This window comes from Lagenorhynchus albirostris, chromosome 14, assembly GCF_949774975.1.
Source record: "Lagenorhynchus albirostris chromosome 14, mLagAlb1.1, whole genome shotgun sequence".
Taxonomy (NCBI): Eukaryota; Metazoa; Chordata; class Mammalia; order Artiodactyla; family Delphinidae; genus Lagenorhynchus; species Lagenorhynchus albirostris.
Genome location: NC_083108.1, coordinates 48,119,482 through 48,138,452, shown reverse-complemented (window position 1 = coordinate 48,138,452; position 18,971 = coordinate 48,119,482). Strand labels below are relative to the sequence as shown.

Below are 18,971 nucleotides of genomic sequence, written 5' to 3'. Positions count from 1 at the left end.
TTTAATATGGAAAACCTAATAAGCTTTTTAATTTCTCCCTGTTCTGCACAGTGCACAACTACGGGAAGGGCCATTATGGGGTTCACTTTAACCATCAATGAAATCCCCTAAAATTAATGTTTAAAGAGCTCCTAAAGAGGGAAGACTAGAGTCCTGCAATTATATTCACAGTGACACAAATGCCTTTAGGCCCCCAATCTAGTAAAAAGTAGTACTGGGACAAAGGCTAAAATAGCTCTCTGGGTCTTCATGTTCAGATTAAACATCTACTCAACTCAAGCTGAGCTAACTTGCGAAGTCATCAGCTTCCAGGTCAAACATTATTTGGACCGGAGATTAACTGTGGTGTGTCCTCAAACTGAAAAGAAAATTTATATTTAGATCCCTATATTCTAGCCTACACATTACTCCACCAACACGCATTTCAAGCATTTTTCTCTTTTGCAAAAGATTCCTGCTAAGCAATGCTGTCTTCTAAATGAAATGCCTTCATTCTGTCTTTGAACCTAATTAAAATTAAGGAACTTTTAATAGCTTTAATAACCCTCAAAAGCTGGAAAAGCTCTTCCCTGGCATCTTCCCCTCCTTAGTACCACCCTCCCTCCAAATCCAGAAAAAAACCTGCACAACAGAAAACACGAAACTAGCCACATGCTGTGAATGCTGGGGACCATGATTCTCCACTGGTTTGGGCTACAAAGGAAGCCTATGAGTAATCAAAAATCCCTAATCAAAACGAAGTTAAAAGCCACCTCCCCACTCCCCGACCCCAGTATAATTTCCCTTTCTCTTCTCAATCCACTCAAGCATCTCCCCTCCTCGTTTTTTTCAGGGAATTTTAGCGGCCTCTGAACAGCGGATGGTAAGTTCATCTCAATGTCTGCCAGGGCTGAGACACGCGAAAAATCACTAACTTGTAAGGTTATTTAGGACAATAATGTCTTTCAGTGCCTTACTCCTCCCACTCCGGCCCTACCTGACCTACTACCAGTATTTAGCCGAAAAAAATATCTGTTCACGTGCTTTACCCCTCAGCGGCTCTTCCCGCAGGAACCGATGCAAACACACGGCCGGCCGGGCGGGTAAGGTCCCCGGCCTCGCGCACCCCTCCCCACACGCCCGCGGCCGCGCTCCGCTCCACACACTCGCGCCCAACTCTTCTTGGATCCACTTACATCCCTGGATCTCGTCGGGCCACCCTCCTCCTTCCCTCCCCGGCGTCCCCGGACGTCCCCGGGCGTCCCCGAGCTGCCCCGGCGCAGGCACTCGCCCACCCACCTGGGCCGGGGCTCCCCGGCAGCGCGCTCCGCCCGGCGCTCCTCGAGGTTCCAGCAGCAATGCGCTCGGCCTGTTCCTCCGCCTCCACTCCAGCCCAGCCCGGAGGCGCGACCCAGGGCGGCACCGCAAGGTCTCCCTGAAGTCACCTTCGCGTGGCCCGCCCCCCGGCTCCGGCGAGGTCGAGCAGAGGCGCGGCCCAGGACTGCGCCCGGGCCGCCCGAGGTCCGCGATGGCCCCTCGGCCACACCGCCACCCTCCAGGACTCCCGCCGGCAAATGGCCTGCGGCGGGCGGCTCCGCGGCGGCTGGCGTCTTCCGTCCCTCCTCCCCTTCCCCCTCCCTCTCCCCGGCTGCGGCGCCCGCTCGCTCCGAGGCGCAGGTAGGGACCTGTCAGGGGGCTGCGGGAGCAGCGCGCGGGGATTTCGGGGAAGGTGGCACCGCTCCCCGGGCTCTGCGAGCATCCGTGGAGGCGCCGGCCCGGCCCTGGAGCGGGCGCTGTACTGACGCCGGTCCTGCGGACGCGGCCCTGGCAACTTTTAAATGGCCAGCCTGCCCCCCGGGAAAAGCAGAGAGGGATCCTCTCTTCTGGAGTCTTCCATTCGAAGGTAACTGACACACAGGCTTACACTTAAGAGTTAACGGTCCGATTCCACAACAAAGACTGAGCTAGTCTGCACATATTTATTTTTCACATACTTCCTGGGCTACCATTTGAGCAATGAGGAAAACAACAGTATTGACCCTACTAACGTGAAACCTACTCACGTGAAATAGGTGTTTCTGATTCTGGCGACCCCTAAAGGGTGGACGAAAGCGTAAAGGTCAGTAAGACCCACCACATACATGATATACGTAAAAGTGAGATGTTCAGGCTAATGAAATTCCTCGTTAACTATGAGGTTCTGGTGAGGAAAAACAAACAGCAGTCTTAAACCTTTCTAAGGTATACAAATCTGTCCTCGACTTTGGGAAGCAGAGTAATACTGAACAAAATTGAGTATTTCTTTGACAAGATCCTAGGGTACTTTAAGTTCGCCCTTCCAGCAGTGGTGGCTGTATTTGCACTACAGATGAAAAACGTGTAAAAGATGAGACAAGGCCACACTCGGAAAAATGGGAATTAATGTCGGTGAGGTTTCAAGGTGTCTTTGAAAAGGCAGTTTTGTTTTTTTTTTCCATTCTCAGTTGGTGACTAAATATTATCACATTTTGAAAAGTCACATTTGTCACTGAAGAAGAGACCTTGCTACAGAATCTTTCTCCCTAGGCCCTAAAAATTAGAGAAAGAATTCAGTTTGCAAAAGTAGTACCAGGCAGCAGAACAAAACAATGAACAACAAAGGCTACTTTGTTTCAGAAGGCAATTTACAAAGCACCTAAAATGTGCCAGGCACTGTACTGAGGAACTGCGCATAAAATAACTCATTTGCATTCTCATTTTCAGATTTGGAAATGGAATTCCCAAACATATATTAATTTGCTCAGGGTCAAGATAGCAGAGTTTAGGTCCTGACTGGTCTGACCCAAAAGCTTGTATTCTTTCCTTTGTACATTCATTATTCATTTATTCAAGTATTTATTAACTGTCTACTAAATACCAAGCACTATGCTAGAAACAGACGCTACAAAAATAAGATACTTACTTGAGGAGCTCCAGTCAAGTAAATATATAATCAGACAAGTAAATATATAATGATACAATGTCATAAGCGCTGCAACAGCAAGGAACTCCTAGACTAGGAGGGACATTAACTCAATTTTGAAGGGTGGAACCTGGGATTGCGAAATGGTTAGCAGTCATCCAACACAGCAATCCTGAGAACTTTATCTAACAGAATGGCAATGGGGAATCTGTGTGCTGGCTTGGAGGAGACAGACAACTGAGATACAAGAAGTAAAAATGACAGGACTTGATTAAAAATGGGGCTGAGGAAGAACGAACCAGAGGCAGCTCCCATGTTTCCGGCTTGAATTATCCAACAGGTAACTTTGAGTTGAATCGGTAACTCGGTTCTAGGCACTTTGGTTTAGAAATGCCTCTGATGTATCCATATGTAAATGTCCGAAAGGCAGCTGGATACAACTGGTTCATAGCTCAGAAGATCCAAAGTGGATATACCTGAATCATCATGGATTTCTGGGTTGAAGGAGTGGGAATTCTCCAGGGAGAATGCTGAGTGAGAAGGCCACCCACAGAAACCTAGGGAATACTAACATGCAAAGCACAGGCAGAAGGAAAAGATGCTTTAGAAGAAGACTGAGGAGGAGTTGCTATACAGGAAAGAGAAGCCAGAAGAGGGAGGCACCATGGAAATCACAGAGAAGCATTCCAAAAAGCAAGCAGTAGTCAAATGCCAGACCCTTTAAAAAGACAAGCAAGATAATTTAAAGATGTTCTCTGATTAGCAACAAGGAGATATTGGCAAGAATGGTCTCAGTGGACTAGTTGAGGAATAAAGAAGTAGAAACAGAAGGTATCACATTTTCAAAAATGGAACTGGAAAGGGATGTAGGGAGATAAAAGCTACAAGGGAGAATTCAGAAGAAGAGAGTAGCTGTTTTTGAAGATAGGAGACAGATGCCTCCAACAAAAGGAAAAAAAGATAAAAATCGGAATGAGGGACTAGTAGGGAGTTGGCAGCATGTACAATGTTCGCCTAACGCTTGACAATAAATTTTGCTCAGAATAGAGATGAGAGAGAGAAGGGTGAAGGCCTGAAAGATACAAACATTGCAAATGAAAAAGAGAGGGATTAAAGGACTCTGAACAGCTCAGGAAGCTAAATGAGTATTAGAAACCATGACTTTATAGAGTTATCAGTCCACATGAGGGCATGGATTCTCTCCAAAGACTTTCACACCTGGTCCAGAGTAGCAAGGACCTTTGGTTGGTTCCAGCTGAGAGTCTGAATTGTTCCATTACACCACAAGCTTGGCATCACTATCTTCCCAACCATACGTTTGGGTTACATCCCTTTAGCAGTGAGGAGATTTAACATTTTATAAGTGAGTTTACACTAAAAACTGATTAGACTCATAATATCGAGGGGAGCTCAATAATACACAGACCCAGAGGGCACCAATGATGACTTTTGAATGACATTTTAACCACTTCTGATACCAACCTCTGGTGGGAACCGTAGAAAGAATGATTCATGAAACCAGTTTCTAGCCTTTTGAATGGAACTCTCAAAACAAGGTTAAAGAAAAACCACAGCCTTCACATTCTATTATAGTATGTTTCCCAAGTATATCATAAAACATACTGTAAAGGGGCTTCCCTGGTGGTGCAGTGATTGAGAATCTCCCTGCTAATGCAGGGGACATCGGTTCGAGCCCTGGTCTGGGACGATCTCACATGCCGCGGACCAACTAGGCCCGTGAGCCACAACTACTGAGCCTGGGCGTCTGGAGCCTGTGCTCCACAACAAGAGAGACCACGGTAGTGAGAGGCCCGCGCACCGCGATAAAGAGTGGCCCCCACTTGCCACAACTAGAGAAAGCCCTCGCACAGAAATGAAGACCCAACACAGCCAAAAATTAATTAATTAATTTTTTAAAAATACAGTAAGGTTGCCTTTAGTAGATCAATCACAAACTTTACAGCTTATCTTATATATTGCCAGGTTTTTTCCGACAACATAAGTAGTGTTATTTCAAGTAAAATACACCTTCATAATGCCTCATTTATGTAGAGGTCATGTGGATACCTGGAATATCTAGGCTGTATCAGAGAATCTCCAAATAAGCAAAGAACACCCACATACCAGAAGGCCCCAGGCCCTAAAGCCTGTGCTCATTGTCAAGCCAAGTTTCTCACACTAAGCCAGCTTACTCTTACTGTGGACATAATTTTACCAAGTTTGGTTACTGGTTTTCTTTTTAACAAACGGGAGATTAGTATGAGTAAATCAGAAGGGATCAGTATTCCGCTGCTAGAGACAAGCACCCAGTTGGTCTAAAGAACAGGAGAGAAGAAAATTTTAGAACCATAAGGAGTAAAAAGGAATTTGAAAAGCATTAGCAGGATTGGGCCAGTTAATCAAAAGAGTCCTGTAAACATTATCCCCTGATGGTATCTCTGTATTAAGGCAAAGAGTAATTACAAACATACAAAAGGACAATCCTGACCACCCAGAAGAGATAAAGTATGAAAGCTTCAGTTTAAGAAGTAAATGTGTAAGATTCAGAGTAACTGTCCTCAAAAACGATTAGAATAAAAACGTATTTTCTGCCGCTGGGGCTGGGGTCACTTACACCTATCGGGTCCCCATTCTGTAACTGGTGCTATGCAGTTTTGCCAATCGGATCTCACTTACTTCTTAAAACACTCTTTTTTGGTTGGTCACCACTTTGAAAAGGAGATTGTGTTTTACTGAGGTGAAGACAGAGATTACATAGCAGAACCAGGAAATGGACTCAGGTCTATGTGCTTTCAAGCTTATCATTGCTCTTCTAATAAAGTTTCTGGATAACGAAAATAAAATTTATGATGCCTGATACATAAGGCATTACAGTGCACAATTATTCCACTCTGACCTCAATTAAGCGATTAAATTCCTATGTTGTAATTCTTAACTACTTGATAAGACCCACTTCAATGATGCCATTTACCTTTCAAATATTTTTTAGGCCTTCTCATCGTCTATAATTGTATTTCTCAGAGGGGAATCCATGGATTTCTACTGAGGGCCCCACAGGGTTGGTATTTCATAGAACTACTAAAAAGAAAAATCTTAAAATACTCTAAAAACAATGAATGCCATTTACTAAATGAATACTTTGTGCTCTTGTGATATGCTAATATGGTCTATATACCTATTATTCATCTACATACATCTGATCTCCACACCCAACCATCAGGTGTTCACATATTTTTATTCTTCAGAAACTTGCCCAAGGTCCTACAATTGGTTAGGGAAAGACTGAGACTTAAAAGAGGTCCATTAGACTTTCAGACCAGGGCTCTTAATGACTTTCTACATGGTCTCTTTTATATGAAAGATGAAGGTATCAAAGTTCAGAGAACTTAAGTAGCCCATCATCTCTTAAATAATAAGTAATAAGGATGGAAACACAACACAATCATTCCACAGTCAAATACATTTTCTTTTTAGACAACACCACCTCCTCCCAAAACAAGATAAAACCAATATTAAAGACACAGAAGCTCCAAGATGCCATCAGAGAAAAGGGGTCACAAGTGTTAATTAGACAGCATCCTACAATAACAACCGTGGACTTACACTCAGGGCTTACTATGTGTCAGAAACTATGCTAAGCATTTTGCTTACAATTATCTTACTTAATCCTGATGACTAATTTTAAAGGCGTAAAGAGGTTAATTAGGCTAAACTTTAGGCTAATATTCTTGCACATGTAAATTTACACACAGAGGTGATTACCTAGGCTATTTTTTTTAATCTGTTAAAGATTAGGATATGTTGGCTTCTTCAGAAATTAAAGTACTTCTAATCTAGTGTTCACCTTAAAACTATACAACCCGAGAACAAAAAAGTTATCAATACATTCATCAGATACCACACAAGAGATGTGAATTTAGTTTTACAAGGTAATATTACCTGAATCCTGTAACATCATAATTTGTTCTGTTCTGCAATGTTCTGCAATTCTATCATCCTATGTAGATTTATTTAGGTCACTAAATCATTCCTCATTTAAACAAGCTAGAATATGAAATTTGCAAAGCACCAAAAATAGAAATGCTGAGAAAGGACATTTTCAAACACCATTAGGAGAATCAACCAGTTAACATGTTTAATGAAAAATTATGTTTTCCCATGGTATTTAATAGAATTCTGTTGAAAGACTTTCTGTAAGTTTGTTTTAAATGAATTCAGATTATTATTACATATTTTTTCTTATTCTCCAAATAAAATAATTATGGAATTTGTGGTATACATAACAAACAGAGCATTTTCAAAATTTCACATGAATTCACAAGGCTTCTTATTTTAATGATGGGAAAATAAAATTTTAGATCCTTACATATAAGAGAAACATATATAAGACCATTTTCATCTATCTTGTTTTAACACCAAAACCTAATCTCTAACCAAAAGGCACAAATCAATTGTAACAATAAGAAAGTCAGTGACCTTGGAGAGTATTGTGCTAAGTGAAGGAAGTCAAACAGAGGAAAAACAAATACCATATGATTTTACATATATATGGAACCTAAAAAAAAAAAGAAATTTGGTGTCTTAATCTAAAAAGCTGAAGATTAAACATGTGTAGAAATTAAATGCAAAACAAAGCCTATTACTACTTGGCTTGCATTAAAATCATGAAAATGAAGGAAAAAACATAAAAAAGAAAAATCTTAGTTCAGGCAAAACACACCTGGGGCTTCCCTGGTGGTGCAGTGGCTGAGAATCTGCCTGCCAATGCAGGGGACACGGGTTCGTGCCCCGGTCTGGGAAGACCCCACATGCCACAGAGCAACTGGGCCCGTGCGCCACAACTACTGAGCCTGCGCGTCTGGAGCCTGTGCTCCGCAACAAGAGAGGCCGAGACAGTGAGAGGCCCGCGCACCGTGATGAAGAGTGGCCCCCGCTCTGCGCAACTAGAGAAAGCCCTCGCATAGAAATGAAGACCCAACACAGCCAAAAATAAATAAATTTATATAAAAAAAGAAACCACACCTTAATGACTTTTCAGTCCTTAGAAAAGGAGTTACTAATGGATGGCATACCACTTTTACTTATATTTGGAAGATCAAATGGCAAATTTTTAAATGGGAGAGAGCGAGCAGCAAAGAGCACAAAAAAATATTTAATCCATTAAGCTGAGTTCACATAGGTAAGTATGATAACAATCTATTTTCTAAATAAAAGTATATATTTTTCATATAGAGACCTTTTGTTCCTAGAATACTTTCATAGTCCGTCTTATCAAAATGTCACGACAACCCTGAGTAGATCAACTTTAAACATACTTGTTAAATATGGGTACATAAACAAATTAAATGATATGAACAGAAGTTATTTCAGAATTATCCTGCTTAATCAAGAATAAATAAGTTCTAACTTTTGGTGAAAAATGAAACTGTCGTTGCCTTTATTAACTATTTTCTCCTACCTTTGGACAGTTTGAAAGCAATGATGTATTGGATGATCAAGTGTTGACACCCAAACAATTATTTAAAAAATTCAGTTGCAAACTACCTACCCCTTCTTGTTTGGTGAAGAGATTAAGGCAATCACTCAAAGCTACACAAGTTTCTCTAGAAGCTTCAGAGACAACTTCAACTTTCTGAAGGAATGATGGAAGCATTTCTATAAATAAAAAAATAAATAAAATGAGTAGGATTTTAAGTAACCTTAACGTAAACTAAGACCATAAACGTATTTTTATATCTACTAACCTCATGTTTCCTTCTAGCTGCCTTAATAAGCAAAGCGTATAGTATATTCCTTGGGCATCATAATTAAGCACCTACTTTATGCAGGGCACATAAATTAGTACAGAAAAAGAAAGAACAAAGCCTTGACTTAGAAAAGCCTATATCCTAAAAGGAGAAGAGCCAGGACCTATTAAAAAAAAAAAGGTTCATAGGAATAAATAATATAATGTTTAAGAAAAACAGCTGTCAAGAAGGACTGATATCATTACTTATAAAACATTAACATTTCCTTTCATGATATTCATTACTAGATAAGTAATTTTATTCAAAGGCAAAGTGCTAAAAAGAGACAAAAATAATCCTGTAGTTGACAATGATGGCTAACGGATCTGAAGGCGGCATTAACTCAACTTCCCCTACTTTTTTTTTAATCTCATTAATAGGTTTTTAATACGATTTCTAAAAATTTATTTATTTATTTTATTTATTTATTTTTGGCTGCATTGGGTCTTCCTTGCTACGTGCATGCTTTCTCTAGTTGCGGTGAGTGGGGGCTACTTTTCATTGTGGTACGTGGGCTTCTCATTGCATTGGCTTCTCTTGTTGCGGAGCACGGGCTCTAGGCACGCAGGCTTCCACAGTTGTGGCTCGCGGTCTCTAGAGTGCAGGCTCAGGAGTTGTGGCACACAGGCTTTGTTGCTCCACAGCATGTGTGAACTTCCCGGACCAGGGCTTGAACCCTTGTCCCCTACATTGGCAGGCAGATTCTTAACCACTGCGCCACCAGGGAAGCCCTCCTCTACTTCTTATTTGGATAAATGTTTCATATAAATAGGTCTTTCACTCTCAAAAATATGTCCCTGTCAAGGTCCAGCATCTTTCAGTATATGTTAAATTGGGAAATAAACGATAATATCAGTATCTCCCCTGGATCCTTAAAGAAAATCTTAATCCACTTTACTATTACGGAAAACAAACAAAACAAAATTAACATAACGTTGGCAAGAGAAAGCTGTAAAATACACACAGGTCACTTAAGTGAAATGTCACATCCTGTCCAGACTAATGTGACAGAAATGTACTTAGTTGAAATAGCTTGGGATTTTATGTTGATTATACATTAGATCCTTTACATCTGTCCCTTCCATCAAATAAAAAAAATTAAGAAAGCTTTAAGAAAAAATAACTTAAAAGAGAAAGACAATTAAATCTGTAGCATCCTATGTATTTTAAGTAATTTTGATTTACCTAAAACACTATTCTTAAAACATGGTAAACAAGGTCAATAAACAAAGAATCAGGTAAATCCAAATGCCAGCAATTTGCAATGAGTAGGCCATAAAACAGTGGGTCCCATCAAGAAACAAAAGTTTTCAAATGGGAAATGGAAAGAAAAATACAATCTACAGAGAACATAGGACCAATTATTTAGCCATTATTCTAAGTGATAAAGTTGTATTGCTCTGTTTTGTTCTTTTCTAAATTTTCCAAATTTTTTATATGAACATGATTTATTTTAGCAAAGACAAGTCCTTTTCTTGGAAATATTATTTCTCAAAACTCATAAGTCAGGGCTTCCCTGGTGGCGCAGTGGTTGAAAGTCTGCCTGCCAATGCAGGGGACGCGGGTTCGTGCCCCAGTCCAGGAAGATCCCACATGCCGCAGAGCGGCTGGGCCCGTGAGCCATGGCCACTGGGCCTGCGTGTCCGGAGTCTGTGCTCCTCAATGGGAGAGGCCACAACAGTGAGAGGCCCGCATACTGCAAAAAAAAAAACAAAAAAGCCAAAAAACCTCATAAGGCAAAAGTGGGCAACAAAAGGAAAAGGTCAGGGACTTCCCTGGTGGCACAGTGGTTAAGAATCCGCCTGCCAATGCAGGAGACACGGGTTCGAGCCCTGGTCCAGGAAGATCCCACTTGCTGCGGAGCAACTAAGCCCGTGCACCACAACTGCTGAGCCTGAGCTCTAGAACCCATAAGCCACAACTACTGAACCCATGTGCTGCAACTACTGAAGCGTGTGTGCCACAACTCCTGAAGCCTGTGCGCCTAGAGCCCATGGTCCGCAACAAGAGAAGCCACTGCAGTGAGAAGCCCGTGCACTGCAACCAAGAGTAGCGTCCGCTCTCCACAGCTAGAGAAAACCCGTGTGCAGCAACGAAGACCCAACACAGCCAAAATTAAATAAATAAATTTATAAAAAAAGGAAAAGGTCAGAGTGAATGAAAGTAATAAGTCTTTCATTAATATCTGGATATAAACACCAAATGACATTTTATCATATTTTTCATCTTATGGAATAGAATTTCCTAGCTATTCTTAATAATACCCAAATAATTGAAAACTACTATATTCTACAATAATTTTGACTTTACATACTGTTTCTTTTTGAATCTTTGATACACACTGTGAAGATTTATTCTGTACTTAGTTGCTAAACAGCAAAAGAGAGTACCATATGCTAGATGCCATGTGACTTAAATAGTACCTCAACAGATGTCTTACACAGAGCTGGGGACCAGGGATGTGAGGAGATGCACAAGAAAAAACAGACACAGCCTCTGCCTTCCAGAAATCATCTGGGTAATCTAGAAATTTTCCATTTTCATGGCACAAAGGATAGGAAGATGGTAGCACAGCCATTCATGGCTCCATTTCTTTTTATTAAATGCCATCACATGCTTAACCATCTCCAGTTTTGTCTATGTTTTAGATATCTCACTTAATATACTTGTTGATTAGCATAAAACAAACATTAAATCTCTAAATAAATTTTAAATTTACAAATTTTTAAACAAAATTGACTCTGCAAGCTTTCAAAAGATATTCTAAGAAATATATATTAAGACAAGTTTATAAGAACCTATTATTCAGAGTGTGTCAAATTCTTCTGTCCAAAACAGAGTCAAAAGTTACATAACTTGTCTGACAAGCTAGTATTCAAACAAGATGTCGGAATTAATATTAACTTGCACCGTAGGACAGTGTAAAAATCGTGGACTCTGGCAAATACTCTGGGCAGTGCTGCATATCAGGGACAGTCGGTTCACACTGGCGTGCCTCTTATACAATGTCGTCTGCATACTGGTTACATAAAAGGAAAACTGCTAAGCTTCTAGAAAAGTTACCAACTGGGAAATCACTGCAAATATGTTTTAGCCAACTAATATTTAGAGACTGAGCCATAATAAATAAAATCAAGAAGGCCAGTATGTTAACATATCTGGCCTACTCTGAGAACTGGACACTGTTAATTTGAAAAAAAAAAAGTTATTTTTTGTACTAAAAATATTGTTGAACTCGGGAAAGATGCTGGAAGATCATATGTGAAAAGCTTAACTTTAGAGACATGTATAAAAAGCTCACCATCTGTCGTTTTCATGATTACACTGTACAATTTTTAATTGGGTAAGTTTTAAAACTAGTGGGGAAGAGCTTGTTTCTTGTTGTTAACAAACTAAACCCTAACACAGAAAACTTCCATTGTTCTCCTTATTTAGAAAAAGTCCACACTCCTTAGACTAACATTTAAATCGTTCCATAAACAGTCAGCTTCAGCCAGACGGTTTTCCTGGAACTCTTTGTTTTCCTAGAAATATTAACCTATTATATTTTACTGCTTCTAAACCTTTGTTAAAGATGTTCCATCTTCCGTGAATAATGGAAATAATAATTAATCATATTCAGAAGTTTCCCCACTTAACTAAAACTTTTTTTTTTCAAGGCCAAGTTTAAATGCTATCCTCCCCATTGAGCCGTCCTTAAATATCACTGTGGGATGTGACCTCTCCTCCTGGACTCCAAAAGTAGCCACATCCACTTGTAATAGAGAACATGGGTAGTACGTATGCTGAATCTCTGCTACCCTCGGTAAACTCTAAACCTCTTTAAGCCCCCAAATACCATGCACTGAACTTTGTACAAAGAAAAGACTCAAATGTTAAAAGACTAAGGAAAATAATAAAAATATTTTATTCCCATGGCTTACATAGAAAATCCAAATAGTTCTGGATTATTTAATTTTACATCAAAAGAATTACTGTATTTTAGTGTAAAAATATATAAGATACAAACATTTATATTACTACAGGTTGGCTAATTAGGGCAGATCGATAAATTATTTAAAACTACATTTTCTTTTTACTTGAGGCATAAGAAAATATAGTTTGCTTGTTTTTCAACATTCACTCAAATATTTCTATCACTGGGGATAAGATATTTAAAAAAAAATAAACTGGATGAATGGCTTTTCATTTCCTCTACCTAGTCCTTCTGGGAACAGTGCTGCCTTAAGTGTGTGTGTTTTTTTTTTTAAAGTAAACACAAACAGCAGAGAGAATAAACAGTCCCAAAACTATCTAGTGACAAAGCTAAGGTCATAGGAAATAAAGAAAATATCAAAATAAGACAATTTCTCTCTTGTGGTGGAAAAAGTGCAGTGCATCTGACTACGTGCATGAGAGACATGATCTAACCTGCATGAGAAGAGGTGTTTTTAAAGTTATCTCGTAATTGGAATTATATAAATGCCTCAAGAAAATCAGTACTCTCTCCTCAAAATGGAGAAAAAGATGTCTGCACATAAAAATCAACTATTCTTCTAGAAAACTTCTACTACATAAAGCCGTAACTTAAAAAAAAATCGAGATTGGTAACGTTATATAAGATGTAAGAATATAAATTTATCTGTTTCTTGTTCAAATTAAGATGATTAGCTTGAAATCAGTCACCCACTAAACAAGTACCACTGACCATTCGATCTGTATGTCTACATCTATACAACTTAACACTAGTTGCAACAGAAGTATAAAATATATAGCTCAGAACAGCATGTGTTAAATGAGTTAAAGCATGAGGTAAATAAGAATAAGAAGATAATAAAAGGGATGTTATAAGATATAAATAGCAAACAAATTGTACATACATAAAAAATGTTACATATTCAGAGAAAAGTGTTACCATTATGGGATGCAGTAATAAAGTGAAGTTTGATAAAAGTAATGGGATTTGAGCCTGATCTTGAAGAATATGCTTTTTTATTGTTAAATACAATGCCCAATAAAATGAACATATCCAAAATATCTGTAACTATTATTTTCAGATAGTACTGAAAATACTGGTCCTGAGAGGAAGAGAGTCTCAGAATTATGAGAACTCGTTAGAGGATTTGCATCTACCATTTATCGAGTGGCTACCATGTGGCAAGCACTACACTCCAGGTGCTGGAGATAGGGCGTAAGTAACTGAGAAACAGTTTTTGTCCTTACAAAACTTGCAGTCTAGCAAGGAAAACAGAAAATAAAACAATTATTATTGAATGAACAGTACTGATCAGAGGGTGTCTTTAGAATAGTAAGAGGGAAAAACATATTTGTTGGAAAAAATAAATTGAATTAATTTAAAATTTTAGAAAAGAGTGTACCAGTTAGGAAGACCTTTTGGGGTCAAAACAGGGAAGAAGCCAGCAGAACTATGAAATGTATTTTGCATTCTTTTGCAAATAAGAGTGAAGGGAGGGCTTCCCTGGTGGTGCAGTGATTAAGAATCCGCCTGCCAATGCAGGGGACATGGGTTTGAGTCCTGGTCTGGCAAGATCCCACATGCCGCAGAACAACTAAGCCCGTGTACCACAACTCCTGAGCCTGTGCTCTAGAGCCCAAGAGCCACAACTACTGAGCCCACACACCTACAGCCCGTGCTCCGCAACAAGAGAAGCCACTGCAATGAGAAGCGTGCGCACTGCAACTCTTCAGAGCAGCCCCCACTCCCTGCAACTAGAGAAAGCCCACACACAGCAACAAAGACCCAACGCAGCCAAAAATAAATAAAAAATAAAAATAAATAAATTTATAAGAAAAAAAGGTGAAGGGAGGCAAGGAGGAAGATCTTATTGATTAAAATCTCCATCAAAGGCTGTGACTGGGGAGTTCCCTGGTGGCGCAGTGGTTAAGAATCCGCCTGTCAATGCAGGGGACACAGGTTCGAGCTCTGGTCCGGGAAGATCCCACACACCGCGGAGCAACTAAGCCCGTGCGCCACAAATACTGAGCCTGCAAGCCAGAGCTACTGAGCCTGAGTGCCACAACTACTGAGCCCGCATGCATAGAGCCCGTGCTCCATGACAAGAGAAGCCACTGTAATGAGAAGCCTGTGCACCGCAATGAAGAGCAGCCCCCGCTCGCCACAACTAGAGAAAGCCCGCACACAGCAATGAAGACCCAATGCAGCCAAAAATTAATCAGTTAATTAATTAGGAAAAAATAAAGGCTATCATTGGATTTGCATCACTCCTCACTGTACTGTCCTGGCAATGAGCTCCTAACCTTCTTTGTGGTAGTGATCTTGTGAGAAAAAACAGTCAACAAAGGATTCAGGTAGAGTCACATGTGACCCAGGGAGCTCTGTCTCCAGCAAAGTCAAGAGAGAGGCACTAGTAGGGTCTGGGCCCCAACAAATAAGGTGAAGAGTGAGAGAATTTGATGATGTTTTCTCCTATAGACTGGGCAAAATAAATACGAGTAATAAATCACTTAGTTTCATAACCTCTTTGCATCTCTATTTGACTCCTCAACCTGGCTGTCTGAAAGGAAGCCTGGACCCAGGACAGCAGCTCCCTCGCCAGTGCCCTGTATGACAGACCTGGGCAGGAGCAGCTGTGGTGGCCTGAGCTCTGCTTGCTCTTCCCGCCCCTTCTAAGACCTGAGGAGGCTGGGTCTGTCCAGAGGGGAAGATGGAAACACAAAGTGCTACAGTAAAGGGGATTAGTGCCATGACAGGGAAAGTGGAGGGTGGTTTGGAAACACATAGTAAGAACACTTAGGCCCATCTTAGAGAAGCCAAGAAGTTTCTAGAAGCTACACTTAAAAGATGAGGAAAAGCTAGTACTTCACACAATGGGAGCAAGACCCTAAAGCATGAGAAAAGTTCAGTGCTACTGAACACTAAGAGGAAGGAAGAGGTGAGAGGTGAGACTGTTGATGCGAGCAGACACAGGTCAAGGTAGAGTGCAATTACCCTAAGACACTGGAGGCCACAAGACCTGATCTGTCTTTAGAGGCCCCTCTCAAACCACACAGTGGAACACTCCCTGGAGGCAGCATGGCCAGACAAGAGGGGCTGCAACCTACAGGCAGGACGGCTGTGGCCTACGTCAGTGTACTGACGGGGGGACAGAGAAGGGGACAATGGAGAGACAAAGGAGACACAGAACGTGCTGCGCAGGAAGGATGCGCTCCAAGGTTAAGATGACTCCAAGGTTTGGGCTCAGGAAATTGTATCAAACGGTCATGTGTTCTTTCAGATGAAAAATACCAGAAAGAACCTCGGGACGAGAAAAGAGAAGAAAAAATTGACAGGAAAAATAAAGAGGATTTCTTTGTTGCGAGCTGGAAACGTCAGCCTTGCATCAATCCCACCGTTCCCTCGAACTTCTGAACGGGAGACTGTAAGGATTTGAACAGCACCTCAACTACAGCAGCCAAGGGACTGTCCTCAACAAATTCTACCTTTCACTGTAGATGCAGATCTAGGGATGAAAATGAAAAACCTTTTCTAGCTCATAGATCAAAAGTTCAGGAGTAAATATAGATTTCTCCATTTAGTCCAGACTCATTATTTTCTAAGAGCAGTCTCTAGAGCCAGGGTGCCCAGGGGCACACACTGTCTGTCTGGTTTTTTACTAGCTGTGTGACCTAAGACAAGTTACCTAAGCTCTCTGTGTCCCCGTTAGCTTATTTATAAAATGGACATAATAGTTGTTATGTGCCAACGCTGAGTTGTTATAAGGAATCAAAGAGTTAATACATGCAAAGTATACAGAACAATGCACAAAAAAAGGCTGTATGTGGCTGCTGTTATTCTAGACGATACAATTTGTGGATTACTGATATATTTTACATTAGAAAGTGCATGGGACACTTGTGGTACCTGGCTTACTAAGTCGATGGAGAAACATCCCTCTAACCCCAACCCATAAAGATGCTGATAAAATAATAATAATTAAATAATATATAGCAGAGTTTGAAGGAACAAAATCCCAGATATGCTGGAAACCCACCGAAAAGTCAAGGCTGACAGAAGAGGCACATGCCAGTGAGGGCATGGTGGGGAAGGCCAAGCACAGGGGTGCCAGAGGTCAGCTAGGACGTAAAGCAGGGGCTGAAAGCTGCGCCTTCACACCTACATGAGGGGGAGATGTGGCTCTGGCCTCACCAAGCAGAGCAAGGCCTTGACCCCCAGTGAAAGCAGAAATGGGCTTTCTTGACCCCCAGTGAAAGCAGAAATGGGAAGCAGTGAAGAAGGGCATCTTCTGCCTAGTACTGTGGGTGGGAATCATGAAAACCAGAAATCCCTAGCTCATGCTGCATCTAGATATGCAATCCAATTTTAAAACTATTACATCAACAGAAGCAGACACAGAACTACTGTGCAGGGACACTTCCATAATCCAGGAGGCAGAACAAAACAAGCTCTCAATAAAAAGCTAAAATCCACCGTGACGGAAACAATCCATCCCAAGGGACAGTTAGCCACAACAACTTGAGATGTAAGAACATGCTGAAAAGGGCTTTAACTTTACACGCTTAAAATGATGAGAGATAAAGTTCGAAATGTATGTAACATGAAAGAGCAGGCTTCTATGGAAAAAACTAAAACTTTAAAACCAGCACCTAGAATTTCTAGAATTACGAAATACAATTAGGATTAGAAAGTCAAAGGATTAAACAGCCAAAAGAGATCGAACTGAGAAAGAAACTGAAACTAGAAAACAGATCTGAGGAAACTGCTCAGAATGTAACAGAAAAACAGAAAAAGAATGAGGAACTAAGAGGTGGGGAGTAAATAAGAAGGTTCCACACATACCCACGAGGAGTTTCAGCAGAACGGATGAAGAAGCACAGTGTGAGGAGAGAACGGTGAAGAACTTTCCCAGATTGAAGAAAGAACGAATGAGTCTTTGAATTAAAAACCACCTCAAGCAGCAGATATCAAGACAGATTAAAACTGCAAAACACCAAAGACAAAGTGGAGATCTTTGAAAAGCCGTAAGTGAACATAAAAAGAAAAAAAAAAAGACTGTTCACCAAATAATCATCATTAGAATATCAGAAGCCAGAAGAACTTGGAATCACATCTTCAAAATGCTAATGGATGGTAACTGTAACCCAGTGGGGGTAAAAAAAAAAAGATTTAGATGAGAGAGAAATTCTACCACCCACAGATCCTCAGTGAAAGAACTACTCACAAGTCTGCCTCAGGAAAAACATTGAATCCACGGGAGAAGAGTAGGATATAAAAACCAATGGCACTGACTGCGGAACCCCTATTGGTAAAAGAATGCAAAACGCTCTCCAGTGTGGACAGCTTCTTCCCCAATTTGTTTGTCTCTAGAAGGTCTCACCGAATTGTACAATCTGTTCACTCATTAACTTGACAGAACAAATGCAGTACTTGTTTCTCCCTGAGTTCAACAGAAATAAGTTATCAATTTATTAGCTAAATACATTATTCATTTTATTCACTCACAATGCGTGCGTGTGTGTGTGTGTGTGTGTGTGTGTGTGTGGATGGGAGGGGAGGATGGGTAGGAAGGAGAGGGGGAGAAAGAGGCAAGCGAGTACAAGCACCTACCACATGCCGTGCACTGTTTAGGAGCTGAGGATAATCGGTGAATAAAACAGACCAAAGTTCCTCCCTTCGTGGAGTTTATATTCCAAAAGGAGAGGCAATCAACTCCACACACATATATAGGAAGGTTGATGAGTGACAAAGAGAAGAATAACACAAGGAAGGGGAGAGCCAGTGCTAGAGCTGGAAGTTTAGCTGGGACTTGGTATCAGTAATGTCCTGGCAGGAAGAGCCAGCAAAGTCAAAGTGTAACTGAAAGGAATTTTACAAATAGATGACGCACAACGATGAGCCTGAGCGAACTAACAGAGAGGCATGCAGCACAGTTACTACCCTGGGACAGCGGGGCCAAGGGAAGGCACAGGAGGAGCTGGAGTCACAGAATGGGGCCCTGGGCCGCGTGGAGCCCAGCAGCAGGGTTAGACCACAGCTTGCAGGAGGGAGCAGGGTAACCCCGACCTCCTCCTCCTCCCACCCCTCCACCCATCTCCACACAGGACCTCCCATTTGCTGGACCCAATCAGAGGGCCAAGGGCAAAGAAGCCCTAGTAATACTCCTAAAGTCGACAGTGATCATGGGCCCAGGGCACCAAGCAGGGCAGAGAACAGCCGTGGAGGAGCAAACCAGTGCAGGCAGCAAGAAAGGGCCTCAGTCGGAAGGTTCTGCTGGAGTAGAGACCTGGGGAGGGAGGGCGAACCCTGG

General features: G+C 41.2%; 1 protein-coding gene across 1 annotated transcript in view; it reads right to left on the bottom strand.

The window, feature by feature from the left end:
- The window catches only part of OSBPL1A (oxysterol binding protein like 1A), a 208,454-nt gene that overhangs the window by 113,319 nt on the left and 76,164 nt on the right, over positions 1 to 18,971 (bottom strand). The window contains exon 16 of the mRNA XM_060170508.1: positions 8,469 to 8,575. Coding sequence (XP_060026491.1) covers positions 8,469 to 8,575 — 107 coding nt within the window. The remainder of the gene's footprint in view (positions 1 to 8,468; positions 8,576 to 18,971) is intronic.